At 39.1% G+C, this 23496-nt stretch overlaps 1 protein-coding gene across 1 annotated transcript in view; it reads left to right on the top strand.

The window, feature by feature from the left end:
* Positions 1–13544, top strand: part of PAXBP1 (PAX3 and PAX7 binding protein 1) — a 55907-nt gene extending 42363 nt beyond the window's left edge. Inside the window, exons 13-18 of the mRNA XM_006862537.1 lie at positions 2397–2518; positions 3001–3077; positions 3736–3802; positions 5188–5334; positions 6109–6263; positions 12398–13544. Of these exons, the coding sequence (XP_006862599.1) occupies positions 2397–2518; positions 3001–3077; positions 3736–3802; positions 5188–5334; positions 6109–6263; positions 12398–12515 (686 nt within the window). The 3' untranslated portion in view covers positions 12516–13544. The remainder of the gene's footprint in view (positions 1–2396; positions 2519–3000; positions 3078–3735; positions 3803–5187; positions 5335–6108; positions 6264–12397) is intronic.
* The last annotated feature ends 9952 nt before the right edge of the window (positions 13545–23496 follow it).

The following is a 23496-nucleotide window of genomic DNA, read 5'->3' as shown; positions in this document are numbered from 1 at the left end:
ACGGCACATAACAACAACAACAACCCAAAATGGGGCGGGGGGGGCGGGGCGGTGGTATATAAAGGTAAGAAGTGACTGGCTTACACGCTTTCAAGAGGGAGCCTAGTTCCAGACAGGGTGGGGGAAGGTAGAATCATCACTGAAAGATTTCCAATCCATTGGGACCGGGCTAGCGAAAAGAAATAGGGCTAAGACTTTTGTGTTAAAACAGTGAATAATTGCCATCAGGACTGACTGTGAGACTAGGAAATGTAGATTTTTTTTGACAAAAGGAGGAGAGTGATTGATTTTGCAGCCCAAGAGTGGAGGTCCCTGGGACTATCAAGTGAGAAGAGCAAAGAGCTGGGACCCTACCTAGAGAGAGGCAGTGACACCAGGGATGGAGACAGAGACAAAAACAACAACATAGACAGATGGAGCAACTGGGACACTGGTCTCGGGAGGGAGAAGGACTGTGTTCTGGCAGCGGTGAGGGGAGAGGGGGGCGGGACTGTGTGGGCCCTTTGGGGTTATTTGATGATGCATGGAGGGGATTGTACTCATTGCAATGAAACGAAATATGATAGGATGAGTGTAAAGCTGATGTTCTCCCATGTAAACCTCACGATAAAAACTTTTAAAAAAAGGAAGAAAGCCAGGCATCTTAACATCATTTCCCCACTTTTACCCATTCAAACCATGAGTCAGTCTTTGTATCCAGGAATACTGCTTATGTGCTTGCCTTTGTAGGTAACACTTCTCTTTCCCCTGACTGCTTTTAAGATTCTCTCCTTGTCTTTGATTTTGGAAAGCTTGATTATGATATGTCTTGGTGATTTTCTTTTGGGGTCTATCCTTCCTGGGGTTTGTTCAGCTTCTTGAATGTTTATCTTCTCATCCTTCAAGATGTTAGGAAATTTTTCTTCCAGAAGCTCTTCAAGTATCTCTTTTGTGAACTTCTGTGATTCTTTCTGTTCTGGGATGCCAATAATTCTTAAATTATTCCCCTTCATGTTATTCTGCATGAATCTTAGACTCTCTTAAGATTTTTTAATCCTTTTTTCTGCGTACTCTCCAACCTTGCAGTATTGAGAGATTTGTCTTCCAACCCGCTGGTTCTGGCTTCCATCTCTTCCATTCTACTCCTTTGCCCCTTTCAGTGTATTGTCCATTTCTGATATTTTATTATTAATGATCTGGAATACTCTTTGCAGGTTTTGGATTGTTTCCAATGCTGTATCTATCTTGTTTGATTGCTCCTGTAACACTTTCCTGACTACTTCTTTATTTTCCTCCACCCCTTTTCGGAGTATGTCAATATGTTTCCATATCATTCTTCTGAATTCCTTCTCAGGCAGATCCAGAGCCTACATTTCTGCTGGAAAGTCTGTCTGCTTCTAGCTCATTTGTCTCAGTTAGTTTTTTCTGTTTTGGGACATGTGATGAGATCTTTGATTGTGTTTTCTTGGACATTTTCAGCAGTTATATGTGTTTTTAATGCTTAAATTGATGTATGTTGCTTTGTTGGTAAGCTTGCTGAGCATCTCGTGGTAGATATGATCTAGAGATAGGTTTCCCTTTTCATGTGTAATGCCTAGCAGCTGGTTTTGGCTCTTGTCCAGATGGTAGGGTATTACAGGGTATGCTTGTAGCTTGGCTATATGGGCACAGTTGTCTCTTCTTGGGTAAGGTAGGGGGAAAAAACTCTAACCCTTGTGAGAAGAGTGAGGCCAAAAGGACCAAAGACAGAAATAATATAAAAGCAGAGACAGAAACCACCAATCAAAAACAAAAATAAAATTGTGATTGACACTGCCTACTGGCCTTTGCTGTGAAGGCAGGGATAACCCAAGTCAACTTTGGGGCTGGGTTCCAGAGTCAAGACATCAGAAAAAGCAGCCTCCGGGTTTCCTCTCTGTGCTGTGGGAAAACAGTGGGTACAATGCTGGACCCTTTTGGGGGTGTGCTCCCACCCTTCTAAAGGCTTCTGGGCTGGGCAGTGAGGGCACAATGGAATGAAGAGGAAAGAAACGTGAAAAATGAAAAATCGGTCACACCTCACGCTCCAGACTTACAGCTCCATAGTTTCTATTGCTGGGTCACTGCCTCGGCTTGGCTGTGGCCCTGCCCTCATGCCTGAGGACTTCTGGCTGCCAGCTGCAGTGGCTGAATCAATTCAGAAATTACCATATTTTGCTTCCACAGACAGATTTCACAGGTGGGCACAGGAGACTGGTGCCCAGAACCTTAAACAAAGCTCCGGAGCTGTTCTGCGAACCATTCTTTCTTCTTTTTTTCTTTTTTTTTTTTTTTGGTTTTAGCTGAGTAACTTTCAGTATCTGTCTCTGCTTACCTGCCCCCAAGTCAGAAGTCCACTCTAATTTACTTTTGAATATTAATACATTTATTCTTAACAGTGATAGCTGAAAATATGTGGGACCCTTTTTCTACAACACAGACGTCAAGAATGGTTGGAATTACACTAAAATTAATAAATGGATATTCTTCAGTAGTGAATGCAGAAAATAAAAATACACAAGTAAGTTTTATCTTTGGAGAGCTTTTTTTTTTTTTTTTTATCCTTTTGAAAATGAACAAAAGTTGAGAATAAGTGGTTATATTATAAACTGATATTCACACTTATGCCAGAATTTTAAGGATCCTAGTCCTGTGTAGTACTACTGAAAACATATTTCCTAAATTTGCCAAAATTTGAGAGATTCGTTTTCAATGTTAAAACACTATATCCTGGTGTGGCACTATAGAAGCATTTGACTGCTACCTGCAAGTTAGGCAGTTCCATCCCACTAGTCACTTGGAAGCTGTATATAAATATAAGGTCACTGTGACTCAGAAGTGTATCAGTGACACTTAACAACAACAAATGGATGTAAGATGCTAGTAGTCTAGAGAGCTGTACTCTGGTTTATATCATTTGGAATGTGGTTTATTTTTATCTTATGAATGTTAACTTTTATCATAGCTCTTATTAAAATGTGTCATCTTCTTTCAATTCTCTAGGTTTACTTAAAAGCACTTTTGTTGAGAATGAGAAGAACTTTAGATGATGATGTATTTATGCCCTTATATCCCAAAAAGTAAGTAGTTCCTAAGAACATTAAAGATAATTATCTCCATTGCTTTCCAGAGAAAGGTTTTTTAAGTTCTAGAAAATTAAAGGTAGTTTGAAATATAAACTTAGTGTAAACCAGGGAGTCCTGCTGTGGCGCTGTAGGTTAATGTACTGGATTGGAAAGTCGGTTGGAACCAGCTGCTCCTCGGAAACCATATACAAGGTCGCTGTGAGTCAGAACCACCTCAGCGGCAATTAACAACAACAGCATAAGCTGGTTTCCTAATGACATTGACACCATGGGGAAATTGTTCGCTTAAGCAGGCCTGGTGTGGTGCCTTAGGATAAGCAATCAACCTCGGTCCATTAGAGCCGCAAGGTTGGCAGTTCAAACTCACCAGCTGCTCCTTTGAAACCCTATTCAGGGTCCATTATAATTTGGAATCAACTTGACCATACTTAGCAACAATAATAAGCAGAAGTAAGCAAATAGTCTTTTTGTCACTCAGTATCTAAAAATAAATTTTCATCAATTTAACTTACTAACTTCCAGAATATGTTTGAAACTTTAAAAATCATTTGATTCCTTTGTTTTACTTATTTGCTTGTAAAAATATTTTCTTGCAGGAATTATATAGTACTGATATATAAAATAACTGATAATGGTGTTTTTCTTATTATAGTGTCTTAGAGAATAAAAATTCTGGGCCATATTTGTTTTTCCAGCGACAGTTTTGGTCTTCGGTTAAGGTAAGTGTCATAGTTACCTAAAATACAACATTTCATTTGACTTTCTATATGATATTTTGAAAAGTATTTTTGTAATTGATGAAGTAATGTTATAGACTTAGATTACTTATCTTTACAAAGTCTCTATTTTACAAAATAATTTTATTTCAAACTAGTTTTAATTCCAGTCTGAATTTGCCATAGGAGAAAGCCATAATGTTTTCAACAAATAGAATGCCCAGTTATGCTTCTAAATTTTGGAGATAAAACATCAATGAATAGGGAGCCCTAGTGGTGGTGTAGAGTAAGCATTGGACTGCTAACTATAAGCTCAGCAGTTAACACCCACCAACCATTCTGCAGAAGAAAGATGAGGCTTTCTCCTCCCATAAAGATTCACAGTCTTGGAAACCCTAGACGGGGTTGCTATGAGTTGGAATTAATTCAATAGCAGTGGTTTTTGGTTTGACTAAGATAGAGGTGGCGACTTTGTGGAGCTTCCAGTCCAGCACGGCTTACGGATGGTGAACAATTCATCACAGGTGTGATGAGTTATTAAAAAGGAAATTTAAGATCATAATACATGTGGCAATGGATACAAAATCCCCTTCCACCCTGAGGAACCCTGCTTAAGAAAGGCTACAACAGAACTACACTCACGATCACATAAGTGACTTAAGGGTCCAGAAAGAGACAATGGCAGCATATATATTAGAGCAGTGAGAACTGAAAGAAATGGGCAAACCGGAAGGAGGTAAAGTCAGAGGATTTGAGGGGAAGGTCAAGCATAACACCTAGATTTCTAGTCTGAGCAATTGGTTGGATAGTGCAACCATTTGCTGACTTGAGAAACAAGGAAAACTTGAAATTTTTATGGTTAGATGAGGGTTAGTAAGTGTTAACATCTTTCATTTTATACTAAGCTTGAGTAACTTGAGAAGTCTGCCTGCTATAACAGGCTTAGTCCAGGTTCCTGATCACCTGGTAGCCCAGAAGTTATCTAAAAATTAGCCCTGCCCTAAAGGAGCTCTGGTAGTGTGATGATTACAATTTGGGCTGCTAACCTTCAGGCCAGCAGTTTGAGACTACCAGCTATTCCATGTTACCATAAAGATTTACAGACTCAGAAACCCTATACAGGGTTGCTCTGAGTCAGAACCGACTCCATGGCACACCACCAGCACCATAATATTTTCTGTGACATTCTTTATCTGTGCTGTATTTTCACTGGTTAAAATTTCCAATTCAGATCCTCAGTCATATTCAGAAATACTTAAACCCTTTAAGGGAGTTTATTTCACTAAGACAATGTCAACTCTCAGATCAAGTGGTATCTTACTGTGTAGCTAATTTACTTTGTGCCTGATTTGTTTAACATTGCCTCAATTTTTTCCCCCTCTTTTTAGCTATTAGGGAATTTTCTTCAGTGGTATGGCATTTTCTCAAATAAAACTCTACAGGAATTATCGATAGACGGTTTACTTAATAGATACATTCTCATGGCTTTTCAGAATTCAGAATATGGAGATGACAGCATCAAAAAAGCCCAAAATGTGAGTTAATGTTATGACACATTCTTGATCACTGGGAGTTGGTATAAGGTTGACTATCCATTTCACAAGATTAGTTTGAACCATAAGGTTGGCGGCTCAAGCTCACCAGCCGCTCCTTGGAATCGAAACTAGCTCAATAGCACTTAACAACAAAAATAAATTATTTACATGGTTCAACATAACCATCAACATCAGAAAATCAGAATTGATACATTACTATCATCCAATCCTCAAGTTTTGTCCATTATCTCAATTATAGTCATCGTTGGCAGAAGAAAATCCCAAATTATGCATTGCATTTAGTTGTCAGGTCTCGTTAAAGTGTCTAAATTTGGAAACATTGTTCAGTCTTGACTGTTTACAACCTTGACACTTTCCAAGATGATCAGGCCAGTTAATTTGTAGAGTTTCCTTCATTTTGGGGGGAGCATTTTCTTGTTTTCTGACTTAAAATGTTTCTACCTCATCTCCTATGCTGTCCTAGAAGTTGTCATTTCTGCAAGGGTCTCTGGATCAATTTTAAGTCTCGGATTTACTTAATATTGGACAAATTATCTTTTACTTAGTTGGCCTAACCTGTTAGAGTTAAAACTTCAGGTTTTTTGTATAGTTACTGTAAGAAGTCAAGTTTAAAAGATTGTCATCCCTTCAGAGTTGTTACATACAGCTCAATAGCAGATCTTCTAGTTAAATGCTTTGTACCCAGTACCTAAACTCAGCTTTCACATACTTTATTCTATTTTTAACTGTTTTATTTTGCATTTTTCTTTATAGGTAATCAATTGTTTTCCCAAACAATGGTTTGTGAGTCTGAAAGGAGAAAGAACTATTTCTCAGTTAGAAAACTTCTGTCGATATCTTGTACACTTAGCAGATACAATTTACAGAAATAGTATTGGGTGCTCTGATGTGGAAAAAAGAAATGCAAGGTAAATGTTTGTAATTATTTAATGTGAATGATCTAGAGTGTCTTTTCTTAGTTGTTTGATTTACTATTAATAAAATGTAGAGACTTGTTTATATTTTAACTTAAAATGTTGGTATGTTCATTTAGAATAGGCAAGCACATAGTTCCTCATTATTGCAGTTTTAAATCTATTTTTAATATATTTGTGTGAAAGTATAAAGGAAAGACCTGTGGTCAGGATGGAAAAGTCTTCAGGAGAATGCATAAACCACTCTTCTTCTTTAAGAACCAGAGTACTTGAACTAGAGTACTTTGTATGCCTTGGACCTTAGTCTTTAAAGGTTCGTTGTACAGATAAATATAAGCCCTGGAAAGGATAGTCACTTAAAACCCAAAGTAGAGGGGAAAAAAAACACAAAGTAGGTTGAAAGATATATCCCAGTCTGGGGAAGGTGTGCTTATCATGAACTACTCATTTTGGGGAATAATTTGAGTATAATTTTCATCACTTGTGGTAAGGGAAGGAACGAATGAACCTTTATCCTTCCTATGGACTTTAATGTTATGGAATGTTTATGCAGTTTGAGATATAACAACTAGTACAATTGGAAAGAAGCTGTGTGATATGTTGGTTAAAATGTTTAACTGCTAATTGATAGTTTGGAGGTTCAATCCTACCAGCTGCTCAGAGGGAGAAAGGTGTAGCAAGCATTTTCATTTGAAAGTTTGACTTCATATATTCTTCCTATTCCCAAAGTTTCATTTAGTTTCATTCATACCATTAGTCATACTCATACTCCTGTACCAAAATCGTTTGTCTACTGATTTCCTTTCTTTTGTTGAAGAAACAAAACTTGTTTCTTAAGAGAAAATGTGATGTGTCATAGTAAAATTAAAAGCAAAATGGATAGCAAAGATTTCAGTGGTAAAATTTTTGGCAAGTGATTTTGGTTTATGTTTTAATTTCATCCTTAGCACTTCATTTTGTTGATTTTATTTATTGATACTTATATTTTTTCCTCAATATGTTGGGGTTTTTTTACTAAATTTTAGTCACTTTTTTAAAAAAACCTTGATTTACATACATTTGACTATTTTTAAGGGTTAACAGAAGGAACTTAACTAAGCAGTGATTTAAGCACTTGCTTTGTGCAATGCAGACAAAGTAAAAGCTACATGAGTTCTCAAATTTTACAAATTACATTACTTTCCTTAAATTTCACACTACAGTTTATAGAGGCGATGAGGCAATAATACATTAGCCTATGTGCTGCTTCTCATAAGTGATTCAAACTAGATGTTAAAACCCACCCACTGCCATTGATTCCAACTCACAGCAACACTATGTATATATCTTTACAGGAGCAAATAGCTTCTTCTTTCTCTTAAGGAGTGAATGGTGAGCTTGAACTGGCAACCTTGTGGTTAGCATCCCAATGCCTTTATGTCATTCAAAAAATGTGTTCCCCAAACCAGCAGCATCAGTATCCCCTGGGAACTTGTTAGAAATGGAAGTCTTTTTGTTAGTTTTTTTCAGAAAGAACATTTTTAAGTCCCATTCCAGACCGATTAAATCAGAATCTCTGCGGGTAGGGTCCAACAAATATGTGTTTTAACAACCCTATAGGTGATTCTGATGCACATTAAAATTTGAGGTTTACTACATAATAATGCTTCTGATAAATGATAAGGGAAAGCTTCTGATAAATGATAATGGAAGCCATGCTATTCTTCAGTGACTTTTGGAAGAGTGGGAATTATGCTGGATCTTGATTTAGTTAGTTAGTGATAAAGACACAAATATAATTGATGTCCCAGGTATATTCGAAATGAGCTAAAACACTACATTGAGGAGGAGACTGGACTCTGAGGTCATGTGGAAACAGATTGCTTTGTGGGATTTATTGGTATTAATTTTAAACAATGATCTAAATGTGTGTTTTGTTTAGTTTTTCAAATGAGTCTCCATCTTTGGGCTAGTCATTTAAACATGTACGAAGTTTCAATTTATATGGATGAATAACACGTTTTACATACTGTAGCTTGCTGCTTCTTGTTGTTAGGTGCCATTGAGTCAGTTCTGACTCAGAGATATTATGCACAACAAAATGAAACACAGTCTGGTCCTGTGTTAACCTCTCAAGCATTGTTACACTTGAGCCCATTGCTGCTGCAACATTGCCAATCCATCTTGTTGGAGTCATCCTCTGTTTCACTTCACCAAGCATGATTTCCTTCTCCAGCAACTGGTCCCTGATAATATGTCCAAAGTATGAGAGACAAAGTCTTGCCATCCTGGCTTCTTAGGAGAATTCTGACTATACTTCTTCCAACACAGATTTATATGTTATTCTGACAGTTCATGGTACTTTTAATGTGCTTCTCCAATACCATAACTCAAATGCATCAATTCTTCAAAGGTCTTCCTTATTCATTGTCCAATTTTCACATGCTTATGAGGCTATTGTGGTGCTATGGGTTAATGCGCCAGACTGAAAAGCCGTTTGAACTGCAAGATTGGCAGTTCAAGCTCACAAGCCGCTCCTAGGAAACCCTATCCAGGGTCACTATGGGTCAGAACCGACTGGATGGCACTTAACAGCAACAACAACATGAGGCTATTGGAAATACCATGCTTTGGATCAGACACATTTTAGCCCTAAAACTGACATTTGGGTTCTTGACCAGCTCTTGAAGAGGTCTTGTGCAGCAGATTTGCCTAATGCAGTACATCATTTGATTCCTTATGACTGCTACTTCCATGAGTTGAGAGTGGAACCAAGCAAAATGAAGTCTTTCACAACTTAAATCCTGTCTCCATTTATCACAAAGTTATTTATTGGTCCAGTGCTGAGGATTAATTGTTATCCTTACATTGAAGTACAAATCATATTGAAGGCTGTGGTTTTTGATCTTCAGCAGTATTTTACGTTCTCTTCACTTTGAGCAAGTAAGATTGTAAGTGTTGTCGAAACCTTGTAGAGGGTTTCTGAGGAGTGGCTAGAGAATTAGAACCGCTGATCTTTGGTTCAAACCAACCTTGTGGGCCAGTGCATTATCCCACAGCACTACACCAGGACTCCACAGATTGAATAAGTATGGTGAAAAATACAACCCTGGCGCAAACCTTTGTTTACCTGAGCTATACTGACTTTGCAAAGGCTTTTAACTGAGTGGATCATAACAAGCTATGGATAACATTGGAAAAAATGGGTATTCTAGAACACTTAATTGTGCTCGTAAGGAACTGTACATAGACCAAGATAGGCAGTCATTAGAACAGACCAAGGGGACACTGAATGGTTTAAGATCAGCAAAAGGTGATTGAATAAGTATGGTGTAAAATACAACCCTGGCACACACCTTTGTGTACTACAGGTTCCTCATGAGCACAAGTAAGTGTTCTGGAATACCCATTCTCCACAATTTTGTCTGTAGCTTATGATCCACATAGACGAAAACCTTTGCATAGCCAATAAAGCACAGGTAAACATCTTTCTGGTATATTCTCTATTTTTACTCAAGATCCATCTGAAGTCAGCATTAATATCCCTTGTCCCCGGTTCTCTTCTAAATGTGTCTTAAACCTCTGGCAGCTCCCTGTCATTGTACTATTTCACCCATTTTTAAATTACCTTTAGTAAAATTTTATTAGCATGTAGTATTAATGATATTGTACAGTGATTTCCGCATTGTTTTGAATCAACTCTCTTTGAAATGGGCACAAATATGGACGTCTTCCCATCAGTTAGCCAGGTAACTCTCTTCGAAATTCCTTGACATAGATGGGTGAGTGCCTCCAGTGCTGCATCAGTTTGTTGAAAGATTTCAATTTGTATTCAGTTAATTCCCAGAGCCTTGTTCTTTTCGCCAATGGCTTTGGTGCATGTTGGAACTTGAACTTTTTTCTTCGGTACTTTTGGCTCTTGATCATATGCTTCCTCTTGATATGGTTCAACAGTGAGCATTTCCTTTTGTTACAGTGACTGTGTATACTTTCCATCTTCTTTTGATGCTTTCTGCATTTTGTCCGTTGTTGTTAAATACTGTTGAGTTGGTTCTGACCCATTGCGACACTGAGGTTTCTGAGGAGTGGCTGATGAGCTTGAACTGCTGATCTTGCGGTTCAAGGTTCAAACCAGCTTTGCAGTCCAGCATATTAACCCACAGCACCATACCCGGACTCCATTTTGTCTATAGAATCCTTCAATATTTCAAATTGAGGCTTGAATTTTTTTTTCAATTCTTTCAGCGTGAGAACTGCTGAGTGTGTTCTTCCATTTTGGTTTTCTAACTTCAGGTCTTTGGCACATTTCTTTATAATACTTTAATGTCTCAAACTGCCCTTTGAAATTTTCTGTTCAGCTGTTGGACTTCCTCATTAATTCCATTTTCTTTAGCATCTCTATTCGGGAGAGTAATTTTCAAAGTCTCTTCTGACATCTATTTTGGTCTTTTCCTTCTTTCTTGTCTTCTTAATGACCTTTTGCTTTCTTCCTGTATGATGTTCTTGATGTCATCACACACCTCTCCTGGCCTTCAGTCACTAGCGTCTAATGCATCAAGTCAGTTCTTGAAACGATCTCTAAATTCAGGTGAGATTTGTTCAAGGTCGTGTTTTGGCTGTTGTGGACTTTTAAAATTTTTCTCCAGTTACAGCCTAAACTTGCATAGGAGCTGTTGATGATCTGTTTCAGTCTACCCCTGGCCTTGTTTTGATTGATGATAATGTAGTTTTTCCACTGTGTCTTTCTACAGATGTATTCAGTTTGATTGCTGTGTATTCCATCTAGTGAGGTCCATGTATATAGTCTTATTTTATGTTATTTTAAAAAGCATTTGCAGTGAATTAGTCATTGGTCTTTCAAAGTTTCTGCCATACAATTTCCAGGATCATTTGTATCACAAGGCCTTATTTTTCAACTATTGATCCTTTCTCTTTTTTCTTTTCCAACTTTTGCATTCCTATCACCAGTAATTATCAATCCATCTTGATTGCATGTTTAATCAATTTCAGACTAAAGTTGGTTGTTGTGGTTGTTAAGTGCCATCGAGTCGGTTCCGACCCATTAATATCATCATCGGTGACTTAGTGGTTGGTGCGCAAGTTTGGATAATAGTGATATTAACTGGTCTTCCTTTTTTTGATGTTGTTAAGTACCATCAAGTCAGTTGTCAGTTCCAACTAGGAGCAGCTGGTGAGCTTGAACTGCCAACCTTGAGGTTCAGACCAACTTTGCAGTCCAGTGCATTAACGTACAGCGCCACAGCAGGACTCTGGTCTTCCTTGTAGGCGTATGAATAATATCCTATCAAAGGCAACATTATACGTAAAATAGATCTTTAAATGTTCTTTTTGTTGATGAATGTGATGCTTATCTTCTTCGGTTTGTCATTCCCAGTGTAGTAAGGCATGATTATCAGATTCAGAATGGTAAATACCAGTCCATTTCAGCTCACTAATAGCTAGGTTATCGATCTTTTTGTGTTCATTTCATTTTTGACAACTTCCAACTTTCTTAGATTCATACTTCTACATTTCATGTTCCGATTATTAATGATGTTTACAGCTGATTCTCTTAATTTGAGTTGTTCCCTATCAGCAAATGAAGGTCCTAAAAGTTTTACTCCGTTTGCGTCATCAAGGTTAACTCTACTTTGTTTTGAGGTGGAAGCTCTTCCCCAAGCTTGAGTATCTCCCAACCTGAGAGGATCATATTCCAGCACTATATCTGACCATATTCTAGTGCTATTCATGTTTCACTATTGACTGTTCTGGTGCAGACAGTACTCCACTGCTATTCATAAGGTTTTCAGTGGCTTAACATTCAGAAGTAGTCCATTTCTCTTTCTTCCTACATTGTCTTAGTGTGGAAGCTCAGGTGAAACCTGTCCACCATTGGTGACTCTGCTGGTATTTAAAATACTAGTGGCATAGCTTCCAGAATCACAGCAACACGCAAGCCACTGCAGTATGACAAACTGACAGACAAATGGTGGGTAGATTACTCACGTTTATTGTTTCCCCCTCTTTGATGTAAATGTATTTGGAATGAATTAACTGTACAGTTTCTAAAATAGTCATAAAGTTAATAGCAAAATTTTCCTGAAAGCCTTTTGTATTAATTAATGAGATGTTATTCTTTTCTTTCCTAGGGAAAATATAAAACAGATAATAAAACTCCTTGCAAGTGTTCGAGCTCTGGATCATGCTATATCTGTTGCAACTGACCACAATGTCAAAGAATTTAAGACTTTGATTGAAGGAAAATAGATTGATGTGGCTATTTGCTAGAATACCATTCCCAATGTATAAATTTTGTATATATGTAAAGTTTCTTAAATTGTAAAATAATGATTCTTGTTTTAATACAGAGTATTATTATATTCAATACTGTGTCCTTACATGCGATTTCTTTAGAATGAAAGAAATTCAGATTATTTCTAGGAGTCCATGAATTTTTCCTTTACTCCTGTCATACTTTGTTTACAGAAGCATTTGTATGGTCATTCAAATTAGCCCTTGCAGTTCATTGTCCTCTGTAAACAATGTGTGCCATGTAAATTGTGTAATTATGCATATATGTATTTATACCACCTGGAGTTAACTTTCACACTGGACATTGGTGTTTTTCTACAGAGTAAATCTTTTAACAGCAGAAAATTAATAGCAAATTGTCTTAGGAAAATTAGTACACATTGCAACAAAAGGGCTGGCAAGTGACTAAATGTTCATCACCTTCTGGTTAGCAGTTGCTATCAGAGTAGCTGTGCTGCCTTAAAATTGAGAGTTGAGTTGTGGACTCAGTCATCAGGTGAATGGGAAACTTTGTTCCTTGAATTGGCATTATAGTCATTTGTGGCAATTTAATGTGAACTCTAAATAATATATGCAAAATAGTTCAGGAGGAACATAGGTTAACTTTTAAAAATAATTCCACAATTTAACTGCATGGTTTTGGGCTGACCATCCTGTCTCATTCTTGGTTTTACTCCCTGGCCAGCTTACAAATACATGCTTTTAAATTCTAGTAGTCTTGACATATTTAACATCCCACATATGTGAGTTATATATGCAATAAAAAAACATATGCCTTGCTGAGTAGCTGCCCCCAGGCAATTTAATATCCCATGGTCTTCTATACTGTTTATACCACATTTTAAATATTCAGAGAACTTGTTTTAAAGTTTAGCCTTTCTGATCTGTGATTTTCAAAAGAGAAACTTTTTGGAAATTAAGGACTATTGTTTGATAATTATATATAATTCTGCTTTAGCCAAGCATTAAATTAATTTTTAAGTAATCCTTTGTTGCATTTTGCTGGTGACTTTTTATAGGTAGAGTATTTCTTTTACTCTAATACCCTGTGTCCATATGTACCCTTTGTGAAGTTCGAAAAGTGTCATGCATTTTAATTGCTTTCAGTTTTATCTGTATTATAGGAACATTGTTTCTATATACTCATTTTAGATTTTTTTTCTTTTTCTTTTTTTGTCATGCCCTATTGGCCTAGTAAATAGAATTAAAATCAGAACAGGGTTTTCAACTTCAATGGAGAAAACGTGTAACATTCACAGCATTTGGACCTTAAACTGTAGTTTTCCAAATCCAATGGGCTGATGATTACTTTTCCTATATTTACTTTTAAGAACTCTTAGAATAAACTCAGAATTTTTATCATGGGTCTTAACGTAAGGTGAATTTAGCATAGAACAAGTCACAAAACAAATGGCTGTGGTGTCCCAATCAGAGAAATGTTCATTCCTGAAATAGCTAAAGGGTATTATTTGTTATGTTGGGAATTCCCATAGGATTATCCTGGTGTAGTGCTATAAAATAAGCACTGGATCGCTAACCACAAGGTCTGAGGGCCAGGCCCATCAGTAGATCCTTGGAAACTCTATTCAGGGTCACTATGAGTCAGAATTGACTTGATGGCACTATACAACAATGAGATAATTGGTTAAATGTTAACAATGAGGAAAAGAAGGTAAAAGTTATTTTTATCTTTTCATTTTTTCTTTGGGGGCAGCCCTCTAAATTATTTCCATTTTATAAAAAATGCAGTACCTTGTTGTTGTTAAGTGCCCTCAAGTCAGTTCCAACCCATAGTGACCCCACATAGTGTTTCTGAGGAGCTTCTAGTGAGCTTGAACCACTGATCTTGCAGTTCAAATGGCTGTGCAGTCTGACGCATTAACCCACAGCACCACGCCAGGAGTCATGTTCAACTAGCAGTTGTTGAATGAATCCACTTAGAAGAAAATTAAGTGTAAGTTATAGCTACAGCTACATAGCATGTTCTTTTCACTAAATAGGTTTCAGGAGTCCTGGTGTGGTGTTGTAGGTTAATGTGCCAGACTGCAAAGCCATTTGAATTGCAAAGTTAAGGATAAGGGTCCTAATGTTAGTACAGATCTCTGAAGTACAGACCAAAATGTGGAGGTGAAGCAGGGAAAGGGAAGGATCTGGAAAAGTCTGGCATGCTTTAGAACCTGTGGAGGAAATTCAGAAAGTTTGAGACCAGTGCAATTCTAAGAAAGGTTCAGCAAGGCTGATGCAGACCTTAACCCAAAATTGCCCTTCAAAGGAGTCCTGTTAACTCCCAGGAGTGGGCCTAGTTTAGTAATCCTTGGTTACTAAAGGAGTTACTCAAGGGGGCAACTATGGGGGCTTTTGCCCTGCAAGTTCCCTGAGTCTTCGTTGATTTTAGCCATATTTACTTGTAGGGGGTAACCTCTGTAACATTCAAAATTGGCCCAAAACTGCATAAATCTCATAGCAAGTAACTTCCTTACTAGAATATGTGAAATTAGGGAAGTTGGTGTTTTGTTTTATTTATTTATTTATTTTTGCCCATCTAGAGACTTTTATTCAGGGAGAGGAAAGTAACCTCTGCCAGAGAGAGAAGGCAGAAGGCAGAAGGGAAGAGAGGAAGAAGAAGAGAGTCAACGGGAAGGGAGGGGACTTATATAGGTTCAACAGGAAGGGAGTGGTCATTGCTGGGGTGATTTAACTCTGGCCTAAGGAGCTCTGGTAGCGTAGTGGTTACGAATCGGGCTGCGAACCTTAAGGTCAGCGGTTCGAAACTACCAGCTGCTCCGCGGGAGAAAGATGAGGCTTTCTACTCCCGTAAAGATTTATACCCTCGGAAACCCTATACAGGGTCGCTATGGGTCGGAACCGACTTGATGGCACATAACAACAACAACAACAATCAAAAGCCATGTTGTCTTTTAAACTACGCACCTTGTAGCTTAGGGCGGGGAAACAGACAAAATGGAGTTGGAGGGAGGGGAGAGGGAAGAACCGGAAGGTATTGTAACATTTCCCCCTCTGGTAAAATAAGAAAAATGAATGGCCGTCTCTATGATCCATGCCCATGGGAGAAGGGACGAAGGTCACTTTTCTGTAGCTACTTCCTACTGGCATTGAGGCGACGAGGCTGTCTTTGGTCTTTGGGCTAGGACCATGGTCGGCGATGGCTTTGTCGTTGTTGGCAGTGTTGTCAGTAACCATTGGGCTCTTCAATGGGATACCAAGAAGCGATGGAACCAGGTCAGCAGCTGGACTGGGCTTAGGCCCCAGTTCTAGGTCTTCGGAACCTGAGCCAGAGGGCTGAAGAATAGTCTTGACAGTGATGGGTGCTGAGAAGGTGTCAGGGAAGATGATCGCGGGCACTGGGAGGGCATGTTGAAATGAGCGGGTTAGGGCACCAGGAGAATCGGGGTCCTGGGCCTTCCGATGTTAAATCGGGGGCCTCAACCATCCCGCTTCTGACACCAATGAAAGGGAAAAAACAACCTGGCGCCACTCATCAACCACACTTCACACCAAACAGCCCATCTAGAGACTTTTATTCAGGGTGAGGAAGGTGACCTCTACCGAGAGAGAAGGCAGGAGGCGGAAGGGAAGAGAGGAAGAAGAAATAGCTGTTTTATTTTTAATTGTTGGTTTTTAAAGCTAGTTTCACTTAAGTTCATGGTGTAAGCTTCCATTGTCTCTTATTTCATTTTTTCAAATTTTCAGAAGCCACTTTGTATAATTCAATGAATTTTGACTAATGCCCAATTTTAAATGCTAATTTCCCTTGGAGTCACAAAACCATAAAAAATGGTACAAAAGTGACAACGTTGTAGGTGGTACTTTATGGTTACAAAGGCTAAGGAGCTCTGCTAGCATAGTGGTTACTAATCAGACTGCGGACCGCAAGGTTAGCAGTTTGAAACTACCAGCTGCTCCACGGGAGAAAGATGAGGCTTTCTGCTCCCGTGAAGATTTATAGCCTCGGAAACCCTGTTAAGGGTCGCTGTGGGTTGGAACCGACTCGACGGCAATTAACAACATTTTCATTTCTAACATGGTAATATTCATAGAGTGTTCCAACCTTGCAGGGCAAAGTGAAACTGACTCCATAGGACTTCCAAGGCTATCGTCTCAGACTGCCACATCTCCTCACCCTCCGTAGATAGCTGCCAAGCACTTTAACCACTGCACCACCAGAGCTTGCTAGGAGTTAGAACTGACTATGGCACCTGGTTTTAAAGAATTGTTGTTGACTCATTGCAGCATTTTGAACTGCTACATTAAGTAAAAGGAAATGAGCAAAATTAAACACTAGAACTTATATACTTAGAACAGTAAGCTCTTTATATTTGGGAGGTGTTATTGTGGTGCCATAAGGAGTCTGGTAGCGTAGTGGTTATGAATCGGGCTGCTAATCTCACAGTCAGCAGTTCGAAACTACCAGCTGTTCCGCGGGAGAAAAATGAGGATTTCTGGCCCCGTAAAGATTTACAGCCTCATCGCTGTGAGTCGGAACTGACTCCACGGCACTTAACAACAACAACACTGTGGTGCTGTGGGTTAATGCGCTGGACTGCAATGTCAGTTTGAACTGCAAGGTCAGTGGTTCAAGTTCACTAGCCACTCCTTAGAAACCATATAAAGGGTCACTATGAGTCAGAACCTACTCAACAGCACTTAACAATAATACTTGCATGGAGTCCTGATGTAGTACTGTAGGATAAACACTGGTCTGCTGACCAAAATGTCAGCACTTCAAACTCACCAGCTGCTCCTCAGAAACCCTACATAGAATCAGTATGAATCAGAACCCACTCTATGACACTTAACAACAATGGTACTTTCATAGGGTACATAGTGGTGCACTGTAGGATAAACAAAGTTTGAGATTCAAGCCCACCAGCCACTCCAAGGGAGAAAGATGAGGCTTTCTGCTCCCATAAAGATTTACAGCCTGGAGAACCTATAGGGTCTCTATGAGTCAGAACTATCTTGACAGCACTTAGCAGCAATATATTTTCATAAGGAGCCCTGGTGGCACTGGGTTAGGCATTGGGCTGCTAACTGCAAGATCAGTGGTTCAAATCCACCAGCCACTCTGCAGGAGAAAGATGAGGCTGCTCATAGCGTCACTAAGTGGGAATTGTCTCTGTGGCATGTGTTGTTTTTTTATACTTTCATAAGAGGATCCCTGGTGGAACAATGGTTAAGTGCTCAGCTGCTAACTGAAAAGTTGGTGGTTCTAATCTATCTACATGCTAATCCATGGGAGAAAGATTTGACAATCTTCTTCTATAAAGACTACAGCCTAGAAAACCCTATGGGACCATTATCAGTCACATGTCATGATGAGTTGGAATTGACTCTACGGCATCTATCAGCATACTTGCACAAAGCTGTCTTGCCCCAAATATTTAGGAGACTGCCCTCTGGAACTGAAATGATAGAACTACTGAGAGCAAGCAGGTTGGGAACATCCACCACAGGCAGACAAATAGGAATTTGTGGTAGTATGTAGCACAGACCAATCCCCATCATGCTACTGAACCTCTGGGACCCAGTAAAAAAAAATTTTAAGTGTGAATTGAGGGCAGAGCATCAGTTTTACATTCAATTAATCATATACGTTGTTTCATTACAATGATTATAATCCCTTCCATGTACCATCAGCTAACAGTATTTCTCTCTATTCTCTCTATTCATTTTAGCTTTTTAAAAAACATTCATGCATATATAATTTAAGCCACCAAAGGGCACATTTTGCAAGTCTGCCTCCTGGCCGCCAGCTCTCAGTCCCTCTCTTACCAGAGTCCTCAGATGTTCCCTCTCTCTATGTGGGAACCAGTAATTTATACTGATGTTCTTCCAGTCATTGTTAGCTATAAGCCAAAATTTAGATGTTAGAATCATCTAGTACAATGGGAATACCTAGCACAGCATTTCTCAAAATGTATACTATAGCCCACTAGTTCTATGCTGTTGCTTAAAATACTATTAGGAAAATGTACATTATATCCCTTGCTAGATAATTCAAAACACATACAGGACAAAAGTTTTCAAAAATCCTGCAGAAATCGTTTTAAGCTAATTTGCAAAACACTTTGACCACAGATGCTTTCTTATCCTTAGATGTTGAAATTCCAGGGAGGCCTGCAGCTTAGGGACCCAGAAATAGCTTGAAGAGTGGATATCCTATAGCTCTGATCTCAGTAAAGCCAAGCCCTGTTAGGCTGTAATTATTTGATTTTTGTGAGTCTTTGTCAGTAAAAGAAATCCCATTTGCTTGAGCTCTCAGGAGTTGGTCTTCTGTTCCAAATGAAAATACTCCATTTTTGTTACAAATTCAGTTTGCTCAAGTGGCAATTTCCTACCTATTGTGTGTGTTTTAAGTCTGAGTTTCTGTTTGATTTTACCCTCAAATAATACTGCTCTCAATCAAGCTTTTATATTTGCTACTTACAAAAAAAATATTTTTTCCTATTGAAAATCTTGTCTTTTACTGATTACCATGAACTTGTTGTTAGGTGCTGTATGCTGTCAAGTAAATCCCAACTCACTCTTTACCAAGCATGATGTCCTTCTCTAGCGAGTGGTTCCTCCTGCTAATATGTCTGAAATATGTGAGATAAAGTTTCAAGATTCTTGCTTCTAAGCATTCTTTCTGTCTGTACTTCTTCCAACACAGATTGGTTCATTCTTCTGGCAACCCTAGTATGATCAATATTCCCCATCAACACCATAATTCAAAGGCATCAGTCTTCAATCTTCCTTATTAATTGTCTAGGAGGCACATATGAGGTGACTGAAAATACTCATGGTTTGGGTCAGGCACACTTAAGTCCTCTAAGTGACATCTTTATTTTTGAACACTTTAAAGAGGTCTTTTGCAGCAGATTGGCCCAATGTCATACATTTCATGATGTTGGTGGTGGATGTATGCTGTCGGGTCAGTTACAATTCATTGGGAACCTGTATAGAGTTTCCGAAGCTATAGAGGTTATAGACCCTTAAGGGAGCGGAGACACTCATCTTTCTCCTGTGAAGGAGCTGGTGGATTTGAACTGCTGAACTTGAGGTTAGCAACCCAACTTGTAAACCACTACTCTACCAGAACTCCATAATGCATCTCTTAGTTAAAGCGAACAGCTAATTTGTAACCTAATGTTGCATTATCTTTCAAAACCACTTTTTAACAAGGAGCCATCCTTTTCTATATACTAATGATGGTGCTGTCAAGTTTCAACCCTGTATAGGGTTTCCAAAGCTGTAAATCTTTATAGAAGCAGGAAGCCTCATGTTTCTCCTGACAGTAACTGGTAGTTTCAAACTGCTGACTTTCTGGTTAGCAGCCTAGTTTATAATCCACTATGCTACCATAGCTCCTTCTATATACTAATTATTGTTAGGTGCCTTTGAGTCGATTCCAACTCATAGAGACCTTCTATAGGGTTTCCAATTGGCAACTGGTGAGCTTGAACCAGACCTTACGGTTCAAACCAACCTTGCAGTCCAGCACATTAACCCACAGTGCCACACCAGGATTCCTGGTGTACTGACCGGGAAACAAATCGGGCCTCCTACATGGCAGGTAACACTTCTACCACTGAACCATCTATATACTAATAGATCTCTGAAAATCAGTATAAAAAGTAGTCTAGCCTATGTAGAAGGAGTTGTTTAAAGATAGCTGGTTAAAGCTTTAGTATTTCCCAGATTTTCCATGTTTTCTAGCATTTTTGGCAGGAAAGCCATGCTATAAAGCTAGGTTCTGCTACTTGAATCAGGGGAAAGACATCAGAATCACAATTTTATGAAATATGGTATCATTTTTCTTAAGTCATTATTTGGGATAATCATTAATCACTAAATAAATGGAGTCCTGGTGTGTCACTGTGGATTAATGCGCCAGACTGCAAAGCCATTTGAACTGCAAAGTCGGTGGTTCAAGCCCACCAGCTGCTCCTTGGAAACCCTATACAGGGTCGTGATGAGTCGGAATCGACTCGACTGGCACTTAACAACAACAACATAGTTTACCTTGGACATACTTTTAGCATGAACCATATAAAATTCTTTCTATGTTAGCATTTTTAACCTATGGAAACAGTGTTTCAACCTGTTACAAAGAGTTTCTCCTAGCAGAGAAAACTTGGTCACAAATTAACATCTAAAAATCAGGGTGTTTGCCTTCAATTTGTTCTACAGGACTGATATATGAAACCTCTTTTGGGCTGTTTTGCTGATCCCATTCTCTCTCCAGATAAAATAGTCACACAGGTAGCATAGTGGTTATGAATCGGGCTGCTAATCTCATGATCAGCAGTTCGAAATTACCAGCTGTTCTGTAGGAGAAAGATGAGGCTTTCTGCTCCCATAAAGATTTGCAGCCTCGGAAACCCTGTACAGGGTCGCTGTGAGTCAGAACCGACTCCACAGCATGTAACAACAACAAGGAGTTACCATAAAAAGGAGCTCTGGTAGCATAGGGGTTATGAATCGGGCTGCAAACCTTAAGGTCAGCAGTTCGAAGCTACCAGCTGTTGTGTGGGAGAAAGATGAGGCTTTCTGCTCCCGTAAAGATTTACAGCATCGGAAACCCTGTACAGGGTCACTCTGAGTTGGAACCAACTCCATGGCAAATAACCACCACCAGTTACCATAAGAGTCCTGGTGTGGCGCTGTGGGTTAATGCGCCAGACTGCAAAGCCGTTTGAACTGCAAGGTCTGTGGTTCAAGCTCACCAGCTGCTCCTTGGAAACCCTATACAGGGTTGCTATGGGTCGGAACCGACTCGACGGCACTTAACAACAACAGCAACAGTTACCATAAAGGAGTCCTGGTGTGGCGCTGTGGGCTAATGCTTCAGAATGCAGAGTCGTTTGAACTGCAATGTTGGTGGTTCAAGCTCACCAGCTGCTGCTTGGAAACCCTATATAGGTCTCTATGGGTCAGAATCGACTCAATGGCACTTAACAACAACAACAGTTAACATAAAAATTATCACAAATGAAGTTGTTTAAAACAACTACTTATCTAATCATGGTTTCAGAGACCAGAAGTCTAAAATTCGTATCACTGGGCCAAAGTCAATATGTTTGCTGGGCCACATTCTCTCAAGTCTCTAGAGAATCGGTTCTTTTTGCCTTTCCCAGAATTTGATGGCTACCAGTATTACTTGGCCTGTAGTTACATTGCTATAATCTTTACTTGTCTTCAAATCACTTCCTCTGTGCGCGTGCATGCATCTAATTTCCCTCATCGTCCATCTTATAAAGACATGTAGGGAGAACAAACAAGATGGCGGATCAAGTAGACATGCAGTAAGGAGCTCTGTCAGCAACAACACAGAATACCAGACCAAGCAGGCTCAGGGGATGGTGCCAGAACTCTGAACCACTTATAAAGGAATATTTAGAAGGTTGGAAGGCAGAAGCAAAATATCCAGTGCTTTTGAATCCAGGATGCTTAGCTGTTCCCGGAGCTGCCATCTTGGGCGAGACCAAGCTGGGGAAGAGCAGCCACTGACACCTGACAGAGCCATGGAGATTAAGGTGTGCATATACTTTTTTTTAATGTGTCTGTTCATTGGTCTCTCGCTGGCTGTGCACCTCCATTCTGTTGACTAGATGGGGTGCTGCGTAAGTAGACACACCACACCCACCTCCAGAGGGTTCTACTACACATGCGCATAGATATCCTCGAAATTTAAGGCAACAGTTTCCACTTAAAACCAAACTGCAGTGCGAAACGGTCACAGCTGGCCCTGAACTGTTTTATCACCAGGAAAAAGGCCTAAATGGGGATTGTGGAGTAGGACAAGCAGGCAGACTAAAAAGGAAATACGCTGAAAATTAAATCCTGAGTTACGTCACAAGGACCAACAGTGGCATCTTGAAATTTTTCAGGAAGAAGAGTGAAAAGGGAAACCTATTTCCTGATCACATCTACCTGGAGGCAATCAGAAAGCATAAAAAATACAAAAACACACACCCATCTAAATATTAAGGCCACCAATAACTCCTGAACATGCCCCCAAAACAGAAACAGATGACCATATCAGCACATGTGCAGAAACAACACAAAGTGACTGAGGCAAATGAGCTGGAAGTACACCTACACTCAATACTGGAAGATGGGCAGGCTTTGGTAATGCCTGAGAAGGAATTCAGAAAAATGATTATAAAATGTATCAAAACACAATACAATAGAGTTGAGAAAAATAAGGAAGAAGTCAGGAAAGTGCTACAGGAACAATCAAATCAGATAGATACAGCATTGCAAACAACTCAAAACCTACAGAAAGAGGTCCAAATGATTAATAATAGAATATCAGAAATAGACAATACACTGAAAGGGCAAAGGAGTAGAATTGAAGAGAGAGAAGCCAGAACTAGTGAGCTAGAAGATAAATCTCTCAACAGTCCTAAAATAGAAGAGCAAGCACAAAAAAGGATTTAAAAAATCTGAAGAAGGCCTAAGATTCATGTTGGCCAACATGAATCATCGGCATTAAGAATCATCGGCATTCCAGAACAGGAAGAATCACACAAGTCCACAGAGGAGATAGTTGAAGAACTTCTGGAAGAAAAATTTCCTAACATTCTAAAAATAGAAAAGATAAGCGTTCAAGAAGCTCAATGAACCCCAGGAAGGATAGACCCTAAATTAAAATCACCAAAACATATAATAATCAAGCTTTCCAAATTCAAAGATAAGGATAGAATCCTGAAAGCAGCTCGGGAAAAAAGAAATGTAACATACAAAGACAAGCAAATCAGATTAAGCTCAGATCTCAACAGAAACCATTCAGGCAAGAAGGCAATGGGGAGACATATATAAAATGCTGAAAGAAAAAACTACCATCCAAGAATCCTGTACTCAGCAAAGCTGTCAATCAAATACAATGGTGTAATCAAAACATTCCAGGATAAACAGAAGCTAAAGGAAT

Source organism: Chrysochloris asiatica, unplaced genomic scaffold (genome assembly GCF_000296735.1).
Source record: "Chrysochloris asiatica unplaced genomic scaffold, ChrAsi1.0 scaffold00049, whole genome shotgun sequence".
Taxonomy (NCBI): Eukaryota; Metazoa; Chordata; class Mammalia; order Afrosoricida; family Chrysochloridae; genus Chrysochloris; species Chrysochloris asiatica.
Note: the sequence above shows the minus strand (reverse complement) of the source record. Positions and strands in the feature narration are given on the sequence as shown.